Genomic DNA, 17,313 nt, shown 5'->3' with positions numbered 1-17,313 from the left:
TAGTGAACCATCACAGGATGGTGACTGGAAAATAGCATCTAAAGGAGATCTTGCCGGATTTTCCATCCATTGATTTTAATCTAATCACCATTGAACTACTTCATTACAACAGAACACTTTAAATTTGGGACACAGCAAGAGAGCAAATTTGCATCTTCCATCTGTTCAACTTTCATCAGACTGATTGTATACGTTGGTCCATTAACTCCATTGCAAATGTTTGAAATTAGAGTCAATGTTTTCATAAACCTTTTTTACTTCGGATTAGTTTAAGATTTTGCTGATTTTGGGACAGGTTAGGTTGGGGTTCATGTCAGCCTATGCAGAGAATCAAAATAGAAATTATAGCCCAAAATGGAAGGAATAATGTCAATTATAATGGCTGGGAACATGAGTGTAAAACTCACGAGAAGCCAAGGCCACAGGAGGCCAAGAAGTATGGTCCCCAGCATATTTAGATTTGACGCAACAGCCAACAACACGCACACTTTCATGAGTTATAGTAGAATTAGGCCATTCAGCCCATCGAGTCCATTCCACCATTCAATCGTGGCTGATCTCTGCCTCCTAATCCCACTTTCCTGCCTTCTCCCCATAACCCTTGACACCCATTCTAATCAAGAATTTGTCTATCTCTGCCTTTAAAATATCCACTGACATGACCTCCACAGTCCACTGTGGCAATGAGTTCCACATATTCACCACCCTTTGCATTTCTAATGAATCATGCATTTAGAATGAGTTAGATTTAGCCCTTAGGGCTGACGGAATCAAGGGATATGGGGGAAAAGCAGGAATGGGGTACTGATTTTAGATGATCAACCATGATCATATAGAATGGCAGTGCTGGCTCGAAGGGCCGAATGGCCTACTCCTGCACAAATCTTTCTATGTCTATGTTAAATCTCTGGAATGGAATTTGAACCGGGAATCTTCTGGTCAGAAGTGCTGCTCAGTTACATTTTCCATTTGCATAGATTTCCCAAGGGTATGATGTATTAGTTTTCAGTTTTGTTAGACGCTGTGCTTCTAAAATTCATCCTAGTGAAAGGTTTTTAATTCAACGTGTAGCATGTTGAACTAATAAGCAATGGTTTGAACTTGGTTGAATCTGATTGTATAGCAGATTACTAGGGATTAGATGAATATGTTTAATTTACATGTAGTTATTATCACAAATGTGACTATTAGTTCTTAAATAATGATCAATTCTCTAAAACAATGCACTTACTTTTCCTCCTAATCTTTAGGATTTGACACCAGCATTCTTCCTATCTGCAAGGATTCGCTTGGGTGGATGTTTAACAGACTGGACACAAACTATGATCTGTTACTCGACCAGTCAGAGCTAGGAAGCATTTATTTTGATAACCATGACCTATGCATGAGGCCGTTGTTCAACTCATGTGACACATACAGAGATGGCCGCATTTCCAACAATGAGTGGTGCTACTGCTTCCAGAGACATCAAGGTAAGCTATAATAAAGCTCTTCTTCTTTTTCTTTTCGTGTCCATCGTGTTACGAATGTTGGCCTCGCTGTCATCGTCCATCCTGAAAAGGACGCAAGCTTCCGGCGACAATCAGTGGAAGCCATCACGTCGCAGTAGATGATGGCGGTAGCAGAATTAGCTCAATAAAGCTCTTAGTTAAATGGTGGTATCTTTAGATTTCCAGTACAATTTGTAGATGAACATTTAACATCCTGTCTCCATTGAGAGAAAAGTGTTTCATGTTATTCGTGTTTTGTTTTCTCTTTTATCTTTCCATTTTGCAATTTAATTGCTCGTTGTGCATGGATATTTATTTTTATAAATCAATTACAAATATTGTAAAATTTACCTAAATGGCAAGTTTTAATTTGAAAAAGTAAATAAATTGATATTTTTTCCCCTTGGATTTATTTATAAGATATAAATGCCTTGCTATCTATTTAATTGGCTACAGTTTGAAGGATAATCATCCATTAAATTAAAATCATGGTGCATATTTCCTATTATGCAGTAAAATTAAGATTAATAATAAATAGCAAACATTGTATGACTGAAGTTAAATATTTTATGGGTTTTTTATTTGAGGAATGTTGTTTTTCACAAACCTCTATTGATCAGATTTGATCAAAATGGATTGAAATTAATAGAATTGCAGAAGCCTTGGCTGAGATATATGAATCATCGTGAGACAAGAGTGAGCTGCTGGAAAAAACCTAGACCAATAAGCTGAACATCTGTGATTTGAAAATTATCAGAGAGAATTCTAAGCGATAGGTTATACATTAATTTGGAAAGACATGGGTTGATTAAAGACAATCAGCATTGTTTTATTCATGGGAGATTGTCTCATGAATTTGACTGTTTTTTAGTTGTTAAGGGTAGGGCTGTACATATGGTATACAGTGGCTTGCAAAAGTATTCATACCACTTGAACTTTTCCACATTTTGTCACGTTATAACCACAAACGTAAATGTTTTTTATTGGGATTTTATGTGATAGACCAACACAAAGTGGTGCATAATTGTGAAGTGGAAGGAAAATGATACATGGTTTACAAATTTTTTTACAAATAAAAAACTGAAAAGTGTGGTGTGCAAAAGTATTCAATACTGAGTCAATACTTTGTAGAACCACCTTTCGCTGCAATTACAGCTGCAAGTCTTTTGGGGTATGTCTCTACTAGCTTTGCACATCTAGAGACTGAAATTTTTGCCCATTCTTCTTTGCAAAATAGCTCAAGCTCAGTCAGATTGGATGGTGAGCGTCTGTGAACAGCAATTTTCAAGTCTTGCCAGAGATTCTCAATTGGATTTAGGTCTGGACTTTGACTGGGCCATTCTAACACATGAATATGCTTTGATCTAAACAATTCCATTGTAGCTCTGGCTGTATGTTTAGGGTTATTGTCCTGCTGGAACGTGAACCTCCGCCCCAGTCTCAAGTCATTTCAGATTCAGATTCAATCAGATTCAGATTCAATCAGATTCAGATTCAATTTTAATTGTCATTGTCAGTGTACAGTACAGAGACAACAAAATGCATTTGCAGACTCTAACAGGTTTTCTTCCAAGATTGCCCTGTATTTGGCTCCATCCATCTTCCCATCCACTTTGACCAGCTTCCCTGTCCCTGCTGCCAACATGCTACCAACACCTTCCACCACCATGTTTCACAGTGGGGATAGTGTGTTCAGGGTGATGTGCAGTGTTAGTTTTCCGCCACACATAGCGTTTTGCATTTAGGCCAAAAACTTCAATTTTGGTCTCATCTGACCAGAGCACCTTCCTCCACATGTTTGCTGTGTCCCCCACATGGCTTGTGGCAAACTGCAAACGGGACTTCTTATGGCTTTTTTTCAACAATGGCTTTCTTCTTGCCACTCTTCCATAAAGGCCCGATTTGTGGAGTGCACGACTAATAGTTGTCTTGTGGACAGATTCTCCCACCTGAGCTGTGGATCTCTGCAGCTCCTCCAGAGTTACCATGGGCCTCTTGGCTGCTTCTTTGATCAATGCTCTCCTTGCCCGGCCTGTCAGTTTAGGTGGACGGCCATGTCTTGGTAGGTTTGCAGTTGTGCCGTACTCTTTCCATTTTCGGATGATGGATTGAACAGTGCTCCGTGAGATGTTCAAAGCTTGGGATATTTTTTTATAACCTAACCCTGCTTTAAACTACTCCACAACTTTATCCCTGGCCTGTCTGGTGTGTTCCTTGGGCTTCATGATGCTGTTTGTTCACTAATGTTCTCTAACAAACCTCTGAGGCCTTCACAGAACAGCTATATTTATACTGAGATTATATTACACACAAGTGGACTCTATTAACTAATTAGGTGACTTCTGAAGGCAATTGGTTGCACTGGATTTTATTTAGGGGTATCAGAGTAAAGGGGGCTGAATACTTTTGCACGCCACACTTTTCAGTTTTTTATTTGTAAAAAAATTTGAAAACCATGTATCATTTTCCTTCCACTCACAATTATGCGCCAATTTGTGTTGGTCTATCACATAAAATCCCAATAAAATACATTTACATTTGTGGTTGTAACGTGACAAAATGTGGAAAGGTTCAAGGGGTATGAATACTTTTGCAAGCCACTGTATATGGACATCAGCAAGGCCTTTGATAAGATTCCGCATGGTCACCTGCCCTGGAAGGTCAGATTGCAAGGGATCAAGAGAGAGCTACCTAACTCGATACAGAATTTGCTTAATTTTAGGGAACAGAGGTTGATAGTTGAAAGTTATTGAAGATAGATGCAAAAAGCAGGAGTAACTCAGCAGGACAAGCAAAATCTCTAGAGAGAAGGAATGGGTAATATGTCGGGTCAAGAACTTTCTTCATACTAGTCGGGGAAAAGGGAAATGAGAGATATCGACGATATAGAGAGAACAATGAATGAAAGATATGCAAAAAAGTAACGATGATAAAGGAAACAGGCTATTGTTAGCTGTTTGTTGGGTGAAAACGAGAAGCTGGTGTGACTTGGGTGGGAGAAGGATAGAGAGAGAGGGAATATTGAAAATTATTGTTTGGACTGGAGACCAGTGATTCAGGGATTGATGCTGGGGCTGTCTGTTATCTGTATCAACAATTTGGATGACAATGTAAATGAACAATATAACTTAGGCTTTATGGGCCTGTCCCACTCAGGCGACTTTTTAGGCGACTACAGGAGACTATGTGAGCGCCACATGTTCGCGGGTGGCTACCGGGGAGTCGCCTTTATGGTCGTGAGTAGTTCACGCATTCTCGGAACTAGTCGCGGCTTCATTCTGGTCGCCGCATGTTGAAAAATTAGAGGCAACCAGAATTTTGACGCGATGGAGAGTAGCAAGAATTCTCGTGCCGTAGGTGCAGTGGTGGTATGTCGACAGGGGGTCGTAGGTTCTCGTAGGTTATGGTCGGTGCTGCCTGGTGAATTTCATTGGCTCATTGGGGAAAAAAAACGTAAACAGTAGTTTTTAGAACCAAGGATAATCGACCGGTAATGTTAATGTCCGCCGAGCTTCACAGCCGTGTATCTCTGGCTTCTTAAAGGTTGTATCCACTCCTGCTCCCCACCCCGTCTCCTCCCTTCTCCCCCCCCCCACCCCTCTCCTCCCCCCTCTTTTAAAGGACTTAAGTGACCCTTCCCGTACACTGTGATTTCACTGTCTTAATTACAACGCCAACCTTTCTGGTCATCGTGGTGTGTATCACATTGGCTTTGCACCGTGTGAATTTCATTCAGACAGCGCTCCCCCCACTTGCCTTGTACCCCACCTGCATAAATGGCTGGGGAAGGAAGCGATGTGTGTGTGTGTGTTCCACTCTGCCAGTCGCCGTTCCAGTCGCCGGTTTTTCAGCGTCCTGCTACGACTTGACAGTCACCTGAAAAATCGCACCAGGGCGGGATTTGGTAGATTGAGTAGAAGGGTATTCACAGGTCAAGACCTCTGATCACATTGCTCTATTGGGCAGAGGTTTCTCAAGACATTGGAAAAATACCAGCATTCTTTGCAAAGTCGCAAAATTCACAAGGTGAATAAACAAGCGAATGCCAGAATTCAGTCCAAAGCCATCATCCCCGGTGTGAAGGTCCTAGTTGCAATCAATCCGCTGCTTGGTGCTGGCCCGTTTGTTGACACATCTGTAATAAACAATCCGTTCCAATGCTCTTTCATGGGAACGATGACCAAGCAGGCAGAAGAAAAGGTTCACAAATATCCTCAAAGTCTCCTTGATGAAATACAACATCCCTACTCACTCGATACGTAGACGATACACAACTCTATTTTCCTCTGAAGCCCAAAAACCAATCAAATCTGCTCAACTTTACCCGCTGCCTCGAGGATATAAAGTGCAGGATGGCCCAGAACTTCGTCCAACTAAATGAGGGTAAGTCTGAGGTCATCCTTCTCGGCCCCTCAGACTCAATCAAAATGATAGCAGGCAGTCTTGGAAGCCTACCCCACTACTCAAACCTCACGTCAAAAACCTCGGCGTGATATTTGACTCAGCACTGAAATTTGACAAACAAGTCAATGCCATGGTAAAAGCTAGCTTCTTTCAGCTTTGGACGATAGCTAAAATAAAACAATTCCTCCAGTTTGATGACCTCGAAAAGATCATCCACACATTTATCTCCTCCCGCCTAGATTATTGCAACTCTCTTTACACTGGCATCAGCCAATCTTCCCTGACCCGCCTGCAACTGGTCCAAAATGCTGCAGCGAGACTCCTGACGGGCACCCGAAAAAGGGACCACATCACCCCGATCCTGGCCTCTCTCCACTGGCTCCCTGTGCGGTTCAGTATACATTTCAAGACCCTCCTCTATGTCTACAAAGCCCTCAATGGGCTTGCCCCCTCCTACATTAAAAGTCTTCTCACCCACCACTCCACCTCCAGGTCCCTCAGATCGGTCGACTTGGGGCTGCTGAATATCCCGCGGTCTAGGCATAAGCTTAGGGGCGACCGCGCCTTGTTGTGGGCGGCGCGACCGGTGCCGCAGCGGCCTCTGCAGTCTGTCTGTGTTTTTTTCTTTTTTTTATCCTGTTGAGGGTTTAGTTGTAGCGATTTAGCGGTTTTTTTAAATTTTATTTTTTTAAATGTGTATGTGTGGGGGGTGGGGGTGGGTGGGGGAAACTTTTAATCTCTTCCCTGCATGGAGACCCGACCTTTTCCCTGTCGGGTCTCCGTTGCCGTTGGGGCCTAGTGCCGTGGAGCGGCCTCCACCGGAACGACCTGGAGGCTCAAGTCACGGAGCCTGTTGAGCCGTGGAGCCGCGGAGCCTGTGGAGCTGTGGAGCTGCTGTGGAGCTGCTGCGGACTTACCTCCGTGGAGCTGGCCGGCTTCGGGGTGTGGAGAGCGGCGGTGGCGCATTGCTGCGGCCCGGCTCCAGTGGATGGTGACACCGGGAGCTCGCGGATCCCCGGTGGGAGGCTGCTTTGCGGGGCACCGGCAGCCGCGACTTCTCCCGCCCGAATTGCGGGGTTCAGAGTGACCTGGAGGGGGGCCCTACAACGCCCGGCGCGGCCTTAATTTGCCGCGGACTAGCGCCCGCCGGGGGCTTTGACCTCGACTTCGGAGGGAAATGGAATGCAGGGGAGAGACAAGAACTTTGCCTTCCATCACAGTGAGGAGGAGAGCCACTGTGATGGATGTTTATGTGAATAGTGTTGGTGTGTGTTTTGGTTCTTTTATTGTATGGCTGCAGAAACTACATTCCGTTTGAACCTCATGTGAGGTTCAAATGACAAATAAAGGTATTGTATTGCCTTTGCGGTTGCAGCTGCTAGACTGTGGAACAGCATCCCCCTCCCCATCAGAACTGCCCCCTCCATCGACTCCTTTAAGTCAAGACTAAAAACTTATCTATACTCCCAAGCCTTTCCTGACGTCCACTGAGCGAGGGCTATATGTATATATGTATGTAGTTTGCTTGTTTATACTATTCTTATAACAAATGTAAAGCACTTTGGCCAACGAGAGTTGTTTTTTTAAATGTGATATATAAATAAATGTGACTTGACTGACGACATAAAAATCTCAGGCTTATGACCGCTCAAATTAGAGAAGGAGCATTCAGGGTGATATTGAGACCATCCAGGTTATGCTTCAGAAACTCCTGCATAAGCAGTGGAAGGAGCAGATGATGCCCAAGTCTACCTCAACAGCCACTTGCTGCCTATCTGTAGGTTACCACATTATAGCCACTGTAGATCCTACATCCCTATGGCTATCAAACTGTACAACCCCTCCCCTTCTGTCATGGGGTAGACTGACTTACCCCCACCCTTCCCAAATCTTTGCACATTCCCAATCCTTTCCACTCGTCACTTTAATTTCATGTTTCATTGTATTTCGTGTTTTTTGACTGTTGACAGATCAATTTCCCTCCTGGGTTACATAAAGTTCTATCGTATCGTAATAGCCCCATTTACCATCTCCAACCCAGAGTGGAAGTTGGTTGTCCTTCATGCTGAGAGACAGCTTAAGAGGGAGATGAAACAGGAGTTTTTTTCACAATTGGATGAGTTTATAAATATCTTCACATCAAGTCAAGAGATTGCAGGGAAGAAAAAGTGTGCAAGCAGCACAACTGTGAAGGAGTATTGGATTGTTTATGGAACTGCGATTTCCTAGTTAACCTTGTGTATTGATAGCCTGCAGTTGCTGTTGATTTCATGTTATATTGCTGACAAGCATCAGTAGTTTTGTAATCAGTCCTACTACAGAATCTGGGCCACGATGACAAAGAGGTCCAAAGTTGGAATTGGAATAGCAAATAAACAGAAGATGGGTAATTTCTACCATTCTCTTCCTTATTTTCCATTTCATTGGATTCCTAGTGAGGAATGAGCAGCTCTGTTTCTCAGTGGAACAGAAGAGGAACCTTATTCCTATACATGAATGGAGGTTCATGAAGCTTAACTCAACAGCGTGCTTCCTGGACAAATGAATTGTGTAAGACGGAACTGCAGATGCTGGTTTAAACCAAAGATAGACACAAAAAGCTGGAGTAACTCAGCGGGACAGGCAGCATCTCTGGAGAGAAGGAATGGGTGAAGTCTCGAACCGAGACCTTTCCTCCTGCCTGCCCGACCACCACGGGGCTGAGACCCGCAACGCCATCGTTGCCGCGAGGAGCAGCACCAACATCCATCGCCTCTCCATGACCCTCACCTCATTCCCGGCCGATCTAGGAGGAAGGGTCTCGACCCGAATTGTCACCCATTCCTTCTCTCAAGCGATGTCCCGCTGAGTTACTCTGGCTTTTTGTGTCTATCTCTGGACAAATGAAACATTGTTTGTTGTTCAGGAATATTTAAGTTTAAGTTTTCATTTTGAAATGTTTTCTTCTGATAATATTACAGAATTAATTATTTAATTAGTTAATTAATTTACAAAACATTCCACGACGTGGGAAAATTTGCCGTGAAATATATCAGAATGATAAAATGCTGGAGAAACTCAGTCGGTGAGGCAGCATCTATGCAGCGAAGGAATAGGCAACAAATAAGGACCCGAAACATCGCCTATTCCTTCTCATATTCCTATACATTCTCCAGCATTTTTGTCCACCTTCAATTTTTCCAGCACCTGCAGTTCTTTCTGAAACAGAATGATAAAATACTTCAGCCTAGAAATATTGAATTTTGTTTTAACGCGGACTTGTCTTTTAAAGTAGATTTTGAAGTAATTTTCCAGCATGGAATAGGATTGTGATATTTCCAAATCACACACTCCGATCATGCTACTGAGCAATTTTGGTTTAAATTTACATTCGTCCATGCGATGCAATTTTCATATCCAAATATTATCATTCCTTGTGGAAAATATTGGAGCATTGCTGAGGGATTTATTCCACATTGTCGTTGGTGCAGCTGTAATTAGTCACTCCCTGGACTAGTACAACACCAGGGTTGTATTTTGGTGAACTTTATTCATCCCCTTTGGGAAATTGTTCTGCCAACAGCCATAACACACAACAAGGTATACGAAAACTTGAAATTAGAATTAAATAAAAAATGGAAAAGAAAAAAAGATAAGCGATTGTTGGCTGGCTGCCATGGGCACAGCGCCATCACCGGAACAAATGAACAAACAAACCAACACAGACTTATCCCCTGGGCAGAGGATTCTAAACTAAAGAGCCTCACGCCGGGTCCTCATTGTCTTCCCCTCCCCCCCTCACTTCCTATTTGAGCCCACTCCAGCTCTCTACCCTTCATTTTTATACCAATACTGCCCCATTGTGCATGCAATAAACTGTCCTCCTTCATTTCTTAAGCCAGCGTCAGGGCAAGAAACAGAAATGTAAGCCTTGCCATTTAGTGCAACAGGATTAAGTTACTATTGGAGTTGGAAGTAGTAATCAAGGTCCAAAGTCCGCTGAGTTACTCCAACACCTGCTCTGCTCTGGGTCAGGAAGGGTCTGCCTTCCAAATGCTTTCCCTGATTCCACAAGATAACAAGGTTCATGCCGTCTATGTCACAATGGAACCCCTCTCCAAAGTCCGTCTTCTGATTTTGCTGACCTGCCCACTTCCAATTATCCAATTGCCACAACATCGGTTTCCAGATGTTCAGTTATCCTCTTTCACCAACTAATTACCACTCTCCTTCCTCCATCATGCCTGGTCTCCTGCCTTCCTATCACTCACTCACGTTCCAATTATGCTCACTCAGCTCTCCTGAATGAACAGCTCCACCTGGAGCTCTTCCTGCACCTCTTTCCCACTCCTATAAACAGTAATGTTCCTCCTGGGTTAGAAATGCATCCTCTCTGGGTTATTAACGTGAGTGATTATGGTCTCATGATTGTGATCAAGGGCTGGCTGCATTGATGTGAACCACGCTGTTAGCTCTGTGCTGAGTTTTATTTTCCCTTAATTTTAATTGAAGTTGCTGAATGATTAATTCGTGTAGTGCCTTGCTGACATCGCTAATAGTGTAGTGAGCAACAGGTCGGGATACATGGCAGAGATCCACGGTGGCTGCTCGGAATGACCCGAAAACAAAAGGTTTGTGAGTCACCGTTGTTGTGATCTACATGGAGAGAGCAATCCTGTAGCATTTCAAGATTCTAGCTGAAATAATCCTGCAGCATTTCACTTGTCTCAAAGATGACAGCCTTTGAGAACCAGAGCCTGTGAATACATTGTGTAAGAAATAACTGCAGATGCTAGTAAAATCGAAGGTGGACACAAAATGTTGGAGTAACTCAGCGGGTGAATCAACATCTATGGAGAGAAGGAATGGGTGACGTTTCGGGTCGAGACCCTTCTAGGTTGACCCGAAACATCACCCATTCCTTCTCTCCATGGAAACTGCGTCACCCGCTGAGTTACTCCAGCATTTTGTGTATACCTGTGAATGCATTGCTCATCAGCATGTCCATATGATGTTTCTATTTTTTTTTATTGATTCCTGTCTTCTATTTAGAAATCATTTGTTATTGTTCTTCTTTTGTTAGCATATACAAGGACCCTCAGCGTAATCGAGTCTTGCTCTCAGTAGCCTTCTATTCTAGTTCAGTTTAGTTTAAAGACAAATCATGGAAATAGACCCTACCGCCTACTGAGTCCGCACTGACCAGCGATCCCCGTACACTGACACTATCCAACACACACTATGGACAATTTTACATTCATACCAAGCCAAGTAATCTACAAACCTGTACGTCTTTGGAATGTGGAAAGAAACTGAAGATCTCAGAGACATTCCATGCAGGTAAAGGGGAACAACGTACAAACTCCGTACAGACAGCATCCATAGCGAGGATCGAACCCGTGTCTCTGGCGCTGTATGGCAGTAGCCCTACTGCTACGTCACCATGCCGGAGTATCCAGTTTATTCAACATTCACTGTATCTTTGTTGCTGATTACATCTTCTCCCATTGCATTCACCTTCATCAGCCAGATTGATGCATATTTTGCAAAGAGGCATAGCCTGCCTGCTGTCCCAAGGACCCTGACCCATGCTAAATGGGATAGCTGCAGCTACAACAATGCCTTCAGCATTCAACACCTACCAGCAGTGTCACAATTGAAGCATCCATTGCATAGGAATGCCAGCAAATGAAGACTTTGGAAGGTGTCTTAGCAATCTGAAACATGCGCTGAAGCTTCCTAGTCAGACAGGTATCACCATATTGAGTGCAGCACCAGGTGACATGGTGGCTCAGTAGTAGATTTGCTGCCTTACAGCGCTTATAGCACCAGAGACCCAGGTTTGATCCTGTCTATAGGGCGCTGTCTGTATGTTCTCCCCGTGACAAACCCCCGTGTGGATTTTCTCCAAGATCTTCCATTTACTCCCACACTCCAAAGATGTACAGGCTTTTAGGTTAGTTAGCTTGGTATAAATGTAAAAAATGTCCCATGTGTGTGTAGGATAGCGTTAATGTGCGGGGATCACTCTGTGGTCCGAAGGGCCTGTTTCCACACTGTATCTCTAAACTAAACCAAACTAAACAAGTACAATGTGTTCCCTGGGGTACTACGATAGATACAGAGCAGTTGTGGGGCACCGAGGCATGTGCATCTATCAGGCTGATTATGGTGAATCCAGGAAAGATAATTTCCATAGGAGAATATATATTTAGCATAAGGTGGATGTTGATTAAACTGAGTATTGCAATTGAAGGTCATAGAGAGAAAGAAGTGACAGGCAGATTATGCTAGTATATGCTGAGAAAAGGAGAATAATAAAAATATTTTATAAATAGAAGGCAGGAAATCAGTAAAATTAATGTAATGAACGTTCAATTGCAATTAATAGTCATTAAACAGCAATTAATCTGAATTATTGTGTGCTGTCTCTTGAAATCAGCCAGATAAGAGAAAATGTTCCAATTTGAATTGATTGCCAATTCTAAGAGAGCATTTTATTGGGTCTGTGCCCAGACAGGCTGGGTTGCATGGCACAGTGAATGTCATTTGGATCTGAAAAATTCTTCATTTTTCTTTCATTTAAATTTATGAAAGGGAAATCATAAATGTCTCTTGTGAGATATTATCTCCCACCACACAATTATGCGACATTCAGCACACCTGGATATCCAAACAATTATTTGGTATATTTATATTATATATCCCATACCCTCCAACATACCCAGTCTGCTCCTGTTCTTTCTAAATCAAAATGTACCCCTCATTTTGAACAACATTTTTTTCATTTTTTTTCACCCCAGCGTTATGAAGATTGACTTCTCTAACTTCATAGCCCTTCCTTTCCCATCCTCTCCATACCCTCCCCCTTCCCAATTCTCCAACCAGTCTTACTATCTGTGACTACATTTTATCTCTGTACAGCCCACTCCCCTGACATCAGTCTGAAGAAGAGTCTCGACCCGAAACATCACCCATTCCTTCTCTTCAGACATGCTGCCTGTCCCGCTGAGTTACACCAGCATTTTGTGTCTATCTTCTCTTTTCGGTTCTTTTCGTAGTAAAGAATCTTTCACCATATAATTCACACTTACAAGTCAGCTAAGCTCTAAATACGAATGTCTAACCTCGTGCAAATTACTTGGACGTCATTTGTTAAAACAAAGCAATGGCCATCTCCATTACTGAACTGTTATTCTGTGTTCTAGTTCCTGTCATTGAAATGCAGCATAATAAATACTTAACAGTGGAAACACTGGCCAAGAAATTCTGGGTTGCATCTGGTTGTTAATCACAGCTTCTGAAAATGAATGAAATGGCTGATGAAAAGAGTAATCAGAGCAAAAGAATCTACAATTCATGTGCATCATAGAAAGCAATAAAGCTTTTATAGGTTATTGTTCTCAAGAGAACATTTAAAATGTTTATTTGATTGATTGAGAAGCACAATGACCTGCAATTTATGGGGTATATTTCAATATGTTCCCCATATTGTATCTATTGAAACCAGAAGTTGCTTTTTGCATTGCTATAAACAATGTGATGATTCAGTTATTTGTTTCGTAAATCTTTGAGTGTTGGTTTTAAATTGGAAAATATTTTAGCTAGAAATGAGCAACACCATCTGCTATTTACTTGCCGTTTCAAGTTGTAAGTTCTCTGATGTGATTCTGCATTTATCTTTCAAATTTGACATTATAAAACAGTAGCTCGCCGGTCCAGCTATTATGAAAGAATATAATGTCGCTTCAAATAATTTTCATTTGATAACTCTAGCCGACTTGTTGAAGTATTATCTGAAGAAGTTAAACTTGTGATTCATAATGTAGTGAAGCTGTGCTTGAGCAAAGTCCTTAAACAATAGATAGGCATTAAAATCTATCTATAAGCAGGCCTAGACAGAGCTTTAAACTAAATAGTGGGGGTGTTCAGAGGGGGTTGACAAGAATGATCCCAGCAATTAGGTTAACATATGATGAGCGTTTGATGGCACTGGGCCTGCATTCGCTGGGGTTTAGACAAATGAGGGGTGACCTAATTGAAACGTACAGAATAGTTAAAGGCTTGGATAGAGTGGATGTGGAAAGGATGGTTCCACTAGAGGGCGAGTCTTGGACTAGAGGCCATAGCCTCAGAATTAAAGGATATTCTTTTAGGAAGGAGATGAGGAGGAATGTCTTTAGTAAGAGGGTGGTGAATCTGTGGAATTATTTGCCACAGAAGGCTGTGGAGGCAAAGTCAGTGGATGTATTTAAGGCAGAGATAGATAGATTCTTGATTAGTATGGGTGTCAGAGGTTATGGGGAGAAGGCAGGAGAATGGGTTGAGGATAGATCAGCTATGATTGAACGGGGGAGTAGAATTGATGGGGCAAATTCCAAACTCAAGTCCTATCACATATGATCTTATGTTTTAGAAGGAACTGCAGAAGCTGGAAAAATCGAAGGTAGATAAAAATGCGGGAGAAACTCAGCGGGTGAGGCAGCATCAATGGAGCGAAGGAAAAGGTGACATTTTGGGTCGAGGCCCTTCTTCTTGACCCAAAATGTCTCCTATTCCTTTGCTCCATAGATGCTGCCTCGCCCGCTGAGTTTCTCCTTTACTTTTATCTACATATGATCTTATGATCTTATGATTTAAATATCTCAGGAGAGTTTTAGCCCCGAAGATTGCCAGAAAGTAGGATGGTATTCTTAGTTTAGTAGCGAGACTCAGCATGACCTACGTGCCTAGTTAATGCCCTTTCAGGGAGCTATTTGAGAATCAATCTCATGTCCTACCTGGCCCTTGTGATAGATTTTTAAATGCCCTCTGAATGGACCTATCAAGCCACTCAATTGTTATATTATGTTCAAGTACTATGTTTAAGTAGAGGTAACAATAAAAGCACTCAGATCATTGGCATTGATCGAGGCAGCAAATTCAGATGCAGCAAATTTGCTTCCAGCACATCTAGTAGATCTCATGGTACACAAAAATGCTGGAGAAACTCAGCGGGTGCAGCAGCATCCATGGAGCGAAGGAAATATTTCCTTCGCTCCATAGATGCTGTTGCACCCGCTGAGTTTCTCCAGCATTTTTGTGTACCTTCGATTTTCCAGCATCTACAGTTCCTTCTTAAATACATAGTAGATCTCATGCTTCCTTAGTCACAAATATCCCAGGATTGGTGACTAAATTGGCTCCATCAAATAATGTCCTGATATACCACACGGACAATGTGCCAGATCCATCCATCACAATCCCCGAACATGGTATTGGCATTAGTTAATTATCGGTATGGGTTTATTATTGTTACGTGTACCGAGATACAGTGAAAAACTTTGGTTTGTGAACTTTCCAGGCAAATCATACAATACCATAAGTGCATCAGGTAAAAGAGAAAATAAACAAAGTGCAAAATATAGTGCTAGAGCTACAGAGAAAATGAAAAATGGAGAAAATAGTGCAAAAACAATGCGAGGTAGAATGGATAATCAGGAATTTGTCTTTCCATATGAGAAGTGATAACAGTGGAGAAGATGCCGTTTCTGAATCTGGCGATAATTGCTGTCAAAAGTTTGGATCTTCTGCCTTACAGGAGAGGGGAGAATAGGCAATGTGAGTAGTCCTTGATTATGTTGGTTGCTTCCCTGAGGCTGCGTGAAGTACAGACGTGGGGAGGTTGGTTTGCACGATGGACTGGGCTGCGTTCATGACTTTCTGCAATTTCTTGGCAGACCAGTTGCCATACCAAGATGTAATGCACCTGGATAAGATGATTTCTATGGTGAATCTGTATAGATTGATAAGTCATTGGACACATCCTGAATTTCCTTAACTGATCGAGGAAATGGAGGCAGTAGAGAGCTTTCCCGGCCAGAGCACGAATGTGGTTGGACCAGGGCGAGTCGGTGGTGACCATTCCACTTCAGTACCATTGATGCAGCCTGGGACATGTATTCCACCCCCTCCCTGTAGTCAATGACCATCTGCTTAATTTTGCTGGCAGTGAGGGAGCGCTTGTCTTCATAACACCATGGAGATGTCAAGAACCAGAGACAGCTACTAAGCTCTTTATCTCCTTCCTGGACTCCAGGTGGTCATTATTTGAGATGTGACCCACCAAATGGAGTTGGAAGAGAATTTTGCTGCAGTCATAGGAAGTATAGTAACGGACTGAGGATACAGCCTTGTGGGGCACTGGTGGTGAGAATTATCATGGATGATATTTTATCGCCAGTCCTTCCTGATTATGGTCTATATGGATCAGGAAGTCATGGATCTAGTTGCAGAGGAGGGGGCTGAGTCTTTGGTCTAGGAGTTTCAAGATGGGTTTGTTTGGAATTATGATGTTGAAAGTGGAGCTATAGAGAACAAATAGGAGTCTGACATATGTGTCCTTATTATCTAGATGTCCCACTAACAAGATATATACAGACCCAGGCTGATGAATAGATGCTTTTCCATATTGAACAACACTTGGAAGAAGCAGTGAATGTAACAATGTCATGCATTGTACACTGGGTGGAGACCTCAATGGCAGCCATTGCTCCTGAAATTCCTAATAGAGAAGCTAGTCCTTTCCACATGATATCAAAAGAAATGCTGGAAGCAATGGCTGTGGCAGAGGCTACGGGACCACACAACATCCCAGTTGTACTACTGAAGATCGACATTTAGGAAGGAAATGCAGATGCTTGTTTAAACTGAAGATAGACACAAAATGCTGGAGTAACTCAGCGGGACAGGCAGCATCTCTGGAGAGAAGGAATGGCCGACTTTTCGGGTTGAGATCTTTCTTCAGACTTCTTCTGAAGAGTCTCGACCCGAAATGTCACCCATTCCTTCTTTCCAGAGATGCTGCGTGTCCTGCTGAGTTACTCCAGCATTCTGTGTCTATCCACATTTAGGAACTGGTTGTGCCTCTGGCCAAGCAGTTCCAGTACAGTTACGATACTGCCAACTATCCAGCTTTGTGGAAAACTACCTAGGTTTGTCCTTGTCACAAACAGGAGGACAAATCCAATCCAACCAATCCAGCATATTTGTCTTTTTATTAAATTATCACACAAGCAGTTTACTCTCCGAGCACGACGAGTAGATGGAAAATATCTTGCCCCTCGTCCAACTTCATCCAGAGGTTTATTTGCACCTCCTCCAACCTCATCTACATTGACCGCTGTTCCAAGTGTGGACTCCAAGATATCAGCGAGACCAAGCGCAGGCTCGGTGATCGTCTCGTTGAATACCTCCGCTCAGTCCGCCTAAACCTACCCGATCTCCCGGTTGCCAAACACTTTTAACTCCCCCTCCCATCCGCACACTGACCTTTCTGTCCTGGGCCTCCTCCATTGTCAGAGTGAGGCCCAGCGCCAATTGGAGGAACAACACCTCATATTTCGCTTGGGCAGCTTACAGCCCAGCGGAAGAAGGGTCTCCACCGGAAACATCACCCATT

The 17,313-nt window shown here is 42.8% G+C and overlaps 1 protein-coding gene across 1 annotated transcript in view; it reads left to right on the top strand.

Moving 5' to 3' along the window:
- spock3 (SPARC (osteonectin), cwcv and kazal like domains proteoglycan 3) overlaps positions 1-17,313 on the top strand; it is a 435,237-nt gene that overhangs the window by 403,093 nt on the left and 14,831 nt on the right. Inside the window, exon 8 of the mRNA XM_055645071.1 lies at positions 1,251-1,472. Coding sequence (XP_055501046.1) covers positions 1,251-1,472 — 222 coding nt within the window. The remainder of the gene's footprint in view (positions 1-1,250; positions 1,473-17,313) is intronic.

This window comes from Leucoraja erinacea, chromosome 1, assembly GCF_028641065.1.
Source record: "Leucoraja erinacea ecotype New England chromosome 1, Leri_hhj_1, whole genome shotgun sequence".
NCBI lineage: Eukaryota > Metazoa > Chordata > Chondrichthyes > Rajiformes > Rajidae > Leucoraja > Leucoraja erinaceus.
Note: the sequence above shows the minus strand (reverse complement) of the source record. Positions and strands in the feature narration are given on the sequence as shown.